Source organism: Ipomoea triloba, chromosome 3 (genome assembly GCF_003576645.1).
Source record: "Ipomoea triloba cultivar NCNSP0323 chromosome 3, ASM357664v1".
Classification (NCBI taxonomy): Eukaryota; Viridiplantae; Streptophyta; class Magnoliopsida; order Solanales; family Convolvulaceae; genus Ipomoea; species Ipomoea triloba.
Window position 1 is genome coordinate 18,850,421 of NC_044918.1, and position 11,411 is coordinate 18,861,831.

At 38.1% G+C, this 11,411-nt stretch overlaps 1 protein-coding gene and 1 non-coding gene across 2 annotated transcripts; one reads left to right on the forward strand and one right to left on the reverse strand.

The window, feature by feature from the left end:
• Window positions 1–3,700: 3,700 nt before the first annotated feature.
• LOC116012352 (protein BUNDLE SHEATH DEFECTIVE 2, chloroplastic) lies at window positions 3,701–6,568 on the forward strand. Its single transcript, XM_031251872.1, has 5 exons — window positions 3,701–3,877; window positions 4,185–4,282; window positions 5,861–5,924; window positions 6,021–6,117; window positions 6,233–6,568. Exons 1-5 carry the CDS (start codon window positions 3,817–3,819, stop codon window positions 6,309–6,311), a joined length of 399 nt encoding a protein of 132 aa, XP_031107732.1. The 5' UTR covers window positions 3,701–3,816; the 3' UTR covers window positions 6,312–6,568.
• Window positions 6,569–6,699: 131 nt separating this feature from the next.
• On the reverse strand, window positions 6,700–6,772 carry TRNAR-CCU. Its single transcript has one exon. It is a non-coding gene; the product is annotated as a tRNA-Arg (tRNA).
• Window positions 6,773–11,411: the final 4,639 nt, after the last annotated feature.

An 11,411-nucleotide genomic window follows, 5' to 3' on the forward strand; every position in this document is an offset into this window, starting at 1 on the left:
TTCCAGTTAATCATTTCTCACCATTAATATTTTATTTATTAATACCTTTCTAAAATAAGTTTAAAATTAATCCTATCTAAATATATAGAAATAGTATTGTATCCATGCATATTTAAAATTTAAATATTTCTTGATAAGTCTTTAAAAAAATACGAGTAAATTTAACAGAAATACAACTCAAAACATACAATATTTATATACTATTAAAGAAGAATTTTAAAATAAAATAAAAAAATAAAAATATGCACCGTATTGTTAATGTTTTAATCATATCTCCCTTATATGATGTCCAGTTGAGGTGATTCAAGCAGCTACAGAAAGCTAAGATATTAAGTGAGTGTCCTATAACTTGTCATGATAAAAGTTTTCTCAAATTTGAAAAGCAACACGTCCAAAATTTAACCCGAAGTCCGATGCGCCAAGCTAGTGACAGGATGGTGACGCGTCCATGTCGCATGAGCGCCTTTTCTATGCAGAAGTAGACAGGTCCATGACACAATCATGTTTTGTGGACATGTCGCGGTCAGTGTTATGACGGCATGAATGAAGTATTTAAGCTCGTTTTTGGGATCTTTTTAAGGACTTTTCGATCGTAGACTGCAAGAAACGTTACAAAACACTTTTGGAAGCTTCAATCACTCTTTCGAATGCATTTTTAAATCATGGCAAAGCTTAGAATCAAAATTTCTTCATCGATTAAAGGGGTTTTCAAGCTTCAATCATTCTTTTATCGTTTCTTTAATTTCATTCGTGTTTGCCTCCATGTTTAGAGGCTAACCCTTGTAGTACTTTGATTTATGGTGCCATAGATGGAGACCATGCTCTTATTTATCCCTTGCTAATTTATAAATGTTTGTCATTTTATTCAATTGTGTTTCTTTTTTTGAAAACCAAACAGTATGTTATATTAAAACAAATCAGAAATAAAGTTTGGTGGGACAGAATCCCAGTACATCAGTTCCTCCTGAGCAATTGTGTTTCTTGATTGTTCTTGAATCAATAATTGTCAATTTATTGGATTCTTGATCGGTGCATGAACTTTGAGATAGAGATATCCTTGTTTTTTTTTTTTTTTTTTTTTTTTGAAGGAAAAGGCATTCATTAATTCAAATCATTCCAAAGAACATCCACAAGAAAAGAAGGAGGAATAGAAGATCATTCCGAACAAGCAGACTTGAGTATGGCTTCCTTAGCAAGGATATAGACCTTCGCACCTATTTAGCAAAAACAAAACTTAGGCTATAGATAGGGTGACATCAATCATCTGTGTTTGAGTCAAATTGTTCATAAATCATTAATGCAATCTTTAGGAAAATGTTGATTCATAAGTGGTTTTGGCAATCAACCTATGATTAGTTGTTAATACTCAGTTCTTATATCGTGGACCGCGGTTCCAAAACGACGTCGTTTTAGTAAGTGGGAAACGGAGCCCCGTAATTGACACTATAGTTCATTCCAAAAGATACTGCCTTACATTTGTTTTGATATTATCGAATGAAACTGTAGTTATATCAAAATGTAACTGTAGTTGTGTTGAAATGTAACTGCAGTGTATATGAAAAGATACAATAACAGTTTCACACCCACGTTCGCTCCGAGAGGCACGGGAGCTGGCCCAAGAAGAATCGTCGCTCGTGGAGATCGAACCCGGGTTCTCCCGGAATTCTTCCCCACAAAGAGAGCTCACTTGCCACTTGAGTTACCCCATTGGGTTACATTTGTGTTTGATATTATCGAATGAAACTGTAGTTATATCAAAATATAACTGTAGACTGTAGTTGTGTTGAAATGTAACTGCAGTGTATATGAACAGATACTGAATAACAGTTTCACTTTTGTGTTTTTATATTATCGAATGAAACTGTAGTTATATCAAAATGTAACTGCAGTTGTGTTGAAAGGTAACTGCAGTTGTGTTGAAATGTAACTGAAGTTGTGTTGAAATGTAACTGCAGTATATATGAAAAGAAAGTGAGTGGCGCAAATTCATCAGTCTGTTTTCATTAATCAAAACGACGTCGTTTTGGGACCGCGGTCCACAATGCATTGTGGACCACGGTCCACGATATAATTTGCGGTTAATACTATTGGGAAAGATATTAACATAAATTAGAAGGTTTCGAGATCTCATGTATAAACAATTGTTATTAACATCCTTATTTATGGTCAATGATATCTTAGGGGTGCATAGATCCGAAGTATCTTTTTTCTCATTAATTGACTTTCCAAACTAAATTGGTTTTGTTCCCCGTCTCATGCTTTTAGTTCTTGATTTCTTCAATTATTTTTCTTTCTCTCAATTATTTTCCCGCGTCAATCATGCCGCATAATAGTACAACATGTAGCACTAGTATTTGTAATCCTTGTGGATGCAACACTCGTTACTCCCACATCCATACTCATAAATGATAGGTGCACTTGCCTAACATATATTTATATAGTGCAATTTGAGTATCACTCCCTCCATTATAACATATTAAGCAAATTGAACTAATTAGTGTAGCCAAGACTCCTTAATATAGAGGAGCATCACCTCCACTATTGAGGAGACTTGAGGTTCCTTAAATGAGCCACGACAATAGAATCACATGACAATAGTAGTAGTAGTAATAATAATAATAGTAATAATAGGAAGAAGTATTTCATTTTTTGTTCTAAATTTATAAGTCGCATTCCACTTTTAATTTCTTTTTATCAGAACATTCACATTTGATCCTAGTATTATATTGACATGATTTTTGGTCATCCGTCAACAAAATCTTTGAAATGTCGTTAAATACCAAGGCATTCGACCATTTTTATACAAAGTGAGTTGACTTCGACACTTCGCTATGTTTTTATGTTTATTTTTTTTGAAAAAAATCCGTAACTGAAGACCGAAATGACTTTGTATTTAACGGCTTTAAACCTTTTTTGTTGATAGAGGATAAAAATTGATCATTCCAAAATAATACTACGATCAAATGCGGATGTTATGATAAAAAAGATTAAAAGCGGCCTGCCACCTAGACCAAAATTGAAATTAACTCTTATTATTATTATTATTAAATAATGTTTTAATTTATATTAAATTTAAAATAGTTTAAAGTTAGCTAATTAAATAAGGAAAAAGTGTCAAATAAGCCACTGAACTTATCACTTTTGTGCAATTGAGCCATTGAACTTAAAAAGTGTGCAATTCAACCATCAAACAAGCAAAATTTGTGCAATTGGACAATTTTTACAAAATTTTTTAATTCAATTTGAGTTAAAAACATTTCAATATTGACTCCAACTAGTATGGTAGAAGAAAATGCTACTCTCAATACATATATGTTAGTAAAATAATTGAATTTTACCAGAAATTTTTTGTAAAAATGGTCCAATTGCACAAATTTTGTTGGTTTGATGGTTGAATTGCACACTTTTTAAGTTCAATGGCCCAATTGCACAAAAGCAATAAGTTCAGTGACCTATTTGACATTTTTTCCATTAAATAAACTCATGCCTTTATAAGTTATTTTACTTGTGATCAATTAGTTGTAGATATTTAATTTACTAAACACTTTTTTCCTACAATTAGCTAATACTATTAATTACTCAAAACAACTAATACAATAAGCTATCAACTAATTACCAAACACTCCAATTTGTTACCAGTTACCAGCTAAAGTAATATTAGTAGAGTTAATTTTGGAGAACGAAATGTTTGAGTGACCAGAGAAGAAAGTAGCCGATAGCCTTATCTATCTAGTCGCAGTATCTACTAGCCAGTGGGCTATCGCTGCTGCTTTTTCGTTACTACCAACATCTTTTCCAAGTAGAACTGCTCAGCAAATGGCGTCTTCTTTATGCTTTACACCTCTCACCTCCTTCAATAAACCCATTACCAAACCTGGTATCTTCCTTCTATACTCTGCTTTTAGATACTAATTCTCTGTATATGACCGTGTTGTTTATTGTGCCAATGGGTACTCTCCTGTGAAACCAATGTTTCTGTATAGAACCGTGTTGAATTTGTGACGGGTTTGTTCTAAAGCTAATATTTTTGGATGATTGGAATGCCCTTTCAAGATTCTTGTATTTTCTAATCCAGTTTATTATGTATGTATAGTTATATGTAGATGTAGAGGGTATGGTGGCTTTAATTTCTTAAAGTTTGAAGTGAAATTGATGTTAAAATGGATTCCTGATTTTGGTTTTAGGGGCTGTTACTTGCACCCACGCTGGAAGAAAGATTGATTGGATCTCTGATATTAGCCGTGGCTCTAGAGTTCAAACCATTAGAGCTTTGGAGGTGAAGGTAGATTCCACATTCATTGCATATATATAAGATAAAAAGGAAAGAAAGAAAGAAGGGAGAGAAAGCTTATTTTGCAAATTTGTGTGGTTAAAGATTTTAAACATTTTACCTAAATATTCATTTAATATTTGGTATTACACACTTCAACTGCTTGCTTGTGAGGCTTGAGAGAATTCTTTTCTAGCTTCTCTGAAATTATAATATCTTTTAAGAAAGAGCTTGCTGAAAAAGTTTTTCAGTATGTTTGGTTGAATACTCAAGAACGTTCTTAAAATGAAACAAATTATTTGGATATTTGACTATTAAAACTCTTCTTATGTTAAAGATGGTCAAAGTTACACTATACTGCATAAATTTATTAGGTTAAAAGTTGAATTATTTAATGCTGGGAGATATTTGGAATTCCAGAAGTGCCATTAATGCCTTCTCAAGTTTCCCTGACTTATTAGAAGAGGGGTTACTTGTGAAAAGCTCCAATTTGAATCTTTTGGCTTACATGAGGTTTTCTCCTCTTATTCAAAAAGTTGTGTTTTTTTTTTAAAGATTAATGTTTGCCCCAGCTTATAGGTTTATGGAGTGGATAAGCTCCAATAAGCCGTGGCCAAAGAAGTACTATTTGGTTAACTGGGAACACCAATGAGTATTGTGCTCAATTTTGACTGTAAGGAAGAGGGATTGAAGTACTGACTTTGCCATTTAGGTCATGTTTGCTACCCTACCGAAAATGAAAAGAAAGTGCATAAATTTTAGGTAAAGAAAATCTGGTGTGAACTGTGAAGTGTTTTTCAAATGTTAAAGAAAGAAGAAGAAGCTGTTTTTGGCTTATTTTAAACCAAAACCAAAGTCAAAGCATGTCTCCCACCCTTGGCGTCTAATATGGTTTACACCTAAAAGAACGTATGACTAACATTTCAATGACTATACAAACAAAAGCTATGAACTAAAATAAGAAGTCATACAGTTTAACGTTTCAAAGGAAGAAGAGGATAAATTTATAGGTTTAGAAGTCATGGGGCGGCATGTTAGATATATACAGTTGTTCTAACCCTACTACAACTATAATAGGCTTTATGCTTGTACATGATCATTGATTGAAGGCAATGTATGGAAAATTTTCTGTTAAAACTTAAGAGTGTTGTTGGGGTTTCTGAATGATGAAATGGTGATCCAAGTGAAGTTCATTGAATATTTATACCACAATGATGATGTGGCAGTAGTGTCAACAAGAACCAAAGAATTGAACCAATTTCTATTGGTTGTGCAGGGGAAGTATATTAATAACAAGGATATTTTGGTATTTGGTAAAGAATATTCAATCTTATTATTAGAAGTATCATAGATAGAGTAATCTACCTTTTACGTGTTTGGCAAAATATGTGGATTGTATAAGACTTCATAGCTCTTTAAACCAATTCTCTGTAAGTAATTTGAAGTTGATTGTAGATTAGCTTTGTTGGTTTGATTTCTATTCAGCTGCATTTTTTACATATGTATTCCTTAGACCCCCTTTTTACCCTTTTTCTTCTGTTGGTTCTGTCGTGTTTAGCCAAAAACTCATATTATGTTTTTCTTTTACAGGCCACAGACGATAATAAAAGCACTAAAGTAAACAGCATCGTATGTGCTGATTGTGAGGGAAATGGTAAGTGAATTGACGGGATTTTGGTTGCTTATGTAGATTGGATCTCTAACCCTTTATTTCAAAGTTTCATTTTTCTCGTATTGAATTATCCATCAGGTGCAATATTGTGCTCACAATGCAAAGGCACCGGTGTCAACTCTGTCGACCATTTCAATGGACAGTTCAAAGCCGGGCAACTATGCTGGCTTTGCAGGTACGAGCACTATAACTCACTCATTGCTCCCGCAATGATAATCTGCTGCTGGTGATATTGAATTAAGAAAATAATCGCTTCGCTTTCAGTAACTCTATCTGTGCTTTATCTGCAGAGGTAAGAAGGACATTCTATGTGGCAGCTGCAATGGAGCGGGCTTTATTGGTGGATTTATGAGCACTTTTGATGACTAGAGAGAGTTCTGAATAATGCAATGCATCTACTGTTGTTGTATGCCACCAAAATGTTGTGCATTATTGTATTTTTGTTCTAGTCTTTGTTTAGATGCCTAATAGATGATACCTTTTCAATTTTGCATAAAAATATGCTCTGGTATTTTTATTTTTAAATTTTTATTTGTGTTGGAGAAGGCTAGTTGTGTAATTGCCTTGGACAAATGAAAGTGAGGGTCCATAAACTTAAAGTTGAATACCATTGTGGTTGATGTTAACAAGTGTTTTTGTGGTATAAATATGGCTACAATACAATCTCCAATGAAATAGAAGTGAACTAAGCCTAAGCAAAAAACACAGCTCTTGAACAAGGTACCAAATAGTAAAAATAAGGGGCTCAAAATATATTCGCGTCAGGTAGGGGTCGAACCTACGACTTTCTGCTTAGGAAACAGACGCTCTATCCACTGAGCTACAGACGCTTGTTGATTTTTTTTATCTTTTTTTATATAAGACTGGTAATATGTAATATATATTCACGGTGTGAACATAAAGGAGTTGCAATATAATTTTTTTTACGTTCTCGTTCTTTCACACGGTTGGATAAACCGTGATCTTTTAATTAGAATTCGGTGGTAATAAAATGGCTTCATGACAATAATCGAGAACCACATGACGATCAACTTATCTTATGTTGAGTTTTGGGTTTAGATTCATAATCACTAATAGTATTCTTGTCCAAAAGGGTAGCAAAGCTTATTGGGTTGCATGTAAGGACTTAATTGACATGTAATTAAGTGCTGTTTTGATTGGAGATGATGGTTGAATTTGTGGGTGAAAAGTGCATAAATTAAAGTTATTTTACTATGTTTTGGGAATAAGGAGATATTGAGACAAATGTAGAGAAAGAAAGAAATGGTGGGTAATTTTGGTGAATTTATTACACTAACTTTAGAGGACAGAAAATTTTAAACCAATAGAGTATCTATTGTATCCTTTGGGCACATAGAGGTGGTAGGTTCATGTCTACAGGGTGGGTCCTCCATTGAAAGATAATATAGTATTCATCTCGCCTAGAAAGACGTATTTATCAAATATTGCAAAGCCATAAGTGTTCGGGAACAATGAACTTGAAAAATGCTGGTTGCCATAAACCAATTTCGCGTCAGGTAGGGGTCGAACCTACGACTTTCTACTTAGGAAAAAAACACTTTATCCACTGAGCTAAAGACGCTTATTGATTGTTATTTCTCGTTTTAACTATAAGTATAAATATCACATATATAATGTCGAGCAGGCGAGCAGCTACGCTGTTTTCCCTAATTATAAAAAAAAAAAAAAAGAACAAAAAAAACCGTACCTAAACTTCTTTTCTTATTTTCATAAGTTTCTTTTGAAGGTAAATTAGGTAATAGAAGAATTGTTTAGTAAAAATTGACATTATTCAGTTAATCATATTTATCAACTATCGTAAAGCCAACACTTAATATTAGTGGGTTGAAAGTTAAGAGTTATAAAATTATTTCTTTTTGTTTGGCGGAAAGTTAATAAATTATATTTTTTGTTTTGTTTATTTTTGTTTTTGAAAATGAAGACATTATTTTTTATATAATAATAATAATACAAAAATATGGTGGTTGTGGTGGTAATTGACAGAGTAATCAGGGTACCCGACTCGGAACCACTAGCACAACCCGGAACCACTTGCAGGATAGTTGTCGTTCAAAGATACCTCACTCCTCAGCATCAATGCTCAACGGTCCAACTCCTCAGCATTGATGACCAACGTTCAGCTCCTCAACGTTGATGACCAACGTTCAGCTCCTCAGCATTGATGTCCAACGTTCACTCCTCAACAGTGATGACCATCGTTCAGCTCCTCAACATTAATGCTCCATTACTGAGCTGAACAAGATAAAAGGCTCACAAAACACTTGTAGAGAGACGACACTTCTTACTGGACAAGACTACACTCAACTCACCTTGTACACTGAGCACTGCACTCAATATTGTACTCAAATACCAAAACACTGTACTCAACGCTATTCAAATACTCAATAATACTCAAATACATACCGGTAACATTATTACCGTCATTGGTGCTTTCATTGAGAGCCGAGATCAGATCTCAAGCTAAATTTACAAAAATCTCAAACCACTCAGTCCATCTCATCACTATCAATGGCATCCGGATCCAGCAGCTCGCATACCCCTCGTCAGTTGAACAAGGGTCACCCCTCAGGCGATCTTCGTGAGCAGCTCTTGAACAAGGGTCACCCCTCAGGCGATCTTCGTGAGCAGCTCAATAGTAACCGCGGTGGTGACCTTCGTAGCCAGCTCAACCTCAATAGTAACCGCGGTGGTGACCTTCGTAGCCAGCTCAACGACAATCATAACCGCGGTGGTGACCTTCGTAGCCAGCTCAACGACAATCACCAGCGCGGTGGTGACCTTCGTAGCCAGCTCAACGACAATCACCAGCACAGAGAAGGTGACCTCCGTAGCCAACTCAACAATAACCATGGTGATGGCCACACTCCATGCCCAGCGACTGCTGTTCCCCACCCGGCGACTACTGCTCCCCACCCAGCGATTGCTGCTCCCACCCAGGCGGTGGACCTTCAGGCAGCAGCGCAGGTCATCCAACAGGCGGCGGCGACAATGGCCCAGCTAGTCGCAGGAATGCAAGGCCAGACTCTACCGCCACCACCCCCTCTGGAGGAGGAAGTGCAATCTCCAAGGCGAGACAGAACTCAACGACAGGAAGGCGNAGGCGAGACAGAACTCAACGACAGGAAGGCGGACCTCAACCAATTTCCAGATCTACTCAAGAACGGCCGATGGCTTCTAGATCTGTCCGAGATCGGCTGGGGGTACAAGGATCCTCCAATAGAGGTCCTCATCAACAAGCAAGCAAAGCAATAACCAAGCGACCGCCCAGAGAAAGGATGGGCGAATCTGGTGGACTGGCTTCGCGTCACTCCACTAGACATAGAACACCACAAGAAGACCTAGTTGAAATACTCCAAAGGCAGATAGACGACTTGGAGAAGAAAGTAGAAGCAAGAGAACACTCACCAGAACCTGAAGTAAGAATGGCTGCTCCATTCTCTCCTGACATAATGGAAGTTCCTCTTCCAAAAGACTTTCGACTACCCACCATCAAGGCCTATACTGGCACTTCGGATCCACGTACCCATATGACAAGATACAAGGCAGCCATGGTCATGATTGGGGCAAGAGATGCCATCATGTGCAGAGCATTCTTGTCCACTTTGGACGGAACGGCTCAAGATTGGTTTAACACAATCCCGGACGGATCAATTCAAACTTTTGCAGAGCTATCTAAGAGTTTCTTGTCCTATTTCTCAGGAAGTATACAACATAAGAAATCATTCTCACATCTCGGCGGGGTAAAGCAGGATAAGGGGGAAAGCCTGCGAGACTTCTTAAGCAAATGGAAAAAAGAAGTCAACAGCGTATATGACTTCGACTCGAAGGCAGCAATTCTCACCTTCATCCAAGCACTGAGGTCAGGCGATTTCCACAAACAACTGAACACCCACCACCCACGCTCTTATGAGGAACTCATGAGAACGGCCAACCGGTACGCAGACGCAGAGGAGGCTGACAGGAGAAAAAAGGATGATGAGGAAGGACGAAAGAGTGGGCGACCTGATAAAGCTGGTCCGCCCAGCCAGGCACCACGACCAAACCAACCACCCTCAACGAAGGGAAGAAATGAGCGACCTCGTCTCGCCTCACCGCGGTACTTAACACCGCTTACTCACCCGATTAGCGTGATTCTAAGTCACGCTGAGGAAATGGGAATGGTGCATTTTCCCTCAGAGTGTATGGCAGTTTCTACGGGTGAGGACCAAACTAAGTACTGTCGGTTCCACCGGCAAGTTGGACATGATACTGACGAGTGTCATACTTTAAAAGGACAAATAGAGGAACTGGTGCAGAGAGGATATTTTACCCAATTCGTTGAGTATCCGGGACAGTACCAGCATCAACAAAGCCTACCCGACAATGTGTGGCGAAAGGAAGAAGATCATGAGCCTTCAGCTTCCAACACCAAGAAGAGGAGGTGCGACCTGGGCGAGGAAGCAAGAAAAAGTGAGCTAGAGGAAAAAAGAAATAGTGAGCTAGAGGAAAAGTCTGCGCAACGCAAAAAACATGTAATTCGCTGATGGCCCGTCAAAAAACTCTCCAACTTGGCCGAGGTCAGTCCTCGGCCAATCTTGCGCTCAAAAAAAAAAAATCAGTCCTCGGCCAAGTTTTCGGTTAAGTTTGGCCGAGGTCAGTCCTCGTCAAAAATTAAAAAAAAAACAAAAAAAAAAACAAAACAAAACAATAATAATAATATAATTGGCCGAGGTCAGCCCTTGGCCAACACTTGGTCGAGGCCCGACCTCGACCAACACTTGGTTTGAAGTCGGCCACCTCATCAAGTGGCGCTGTTCCTCAAGCAGAGTCACCTCATCAAGTGGGTGTCACCTCATCAAGTGGCGCTCCTCAAGCAGCGTCACCTCATCAAGTGGCGCTACTACTCAAGCAGCCTCAAGCGCTGCGTCACCTCATCTAGTGCATCCGCCCTTTTCAAGTGGCGTTGCTCCTCAAGCAGAGTCACCTCATCAAGTGGCGCTGCTCCTCAAGCAGCGTCAAGCGCTGTGTCACCTCCTCGAGCAGCGCCGCCTCCTCCTTCCTCCTCAAGTGCGTTTGCTTCCTCCTCAAGTGCTTTTGCTTCCTCCACGTTCACCTCCATAAGCAAAAGGACTCAGTAGTTGGTCATGGTCTGCCCTGATCAATTTTGTTAAAAAACAAAATAATAATAAAAAATCTAAGCTCTAATCCCTTAGGGCCGGCACGAGATCCGATCTCGCTAGCTACCTAACGGAAGAGTGTTTTTCTGAGCCCAGCCAATGGCTTGGATTCAAAAAACACCATACTCTAATCCCTTAAGGCCAGCACGAGATATGATCTCGCTAGCTACCTGACGGGAGAGCTGACCTCGGAGGGTGTTTTCTAGGTAAAGCTTAAGGCTTTGCTACGAAAACACCACACTCTAGTCCCTTAGGGCCGGCACGAGATCCGATCTCGCTAGCTACCTGACGG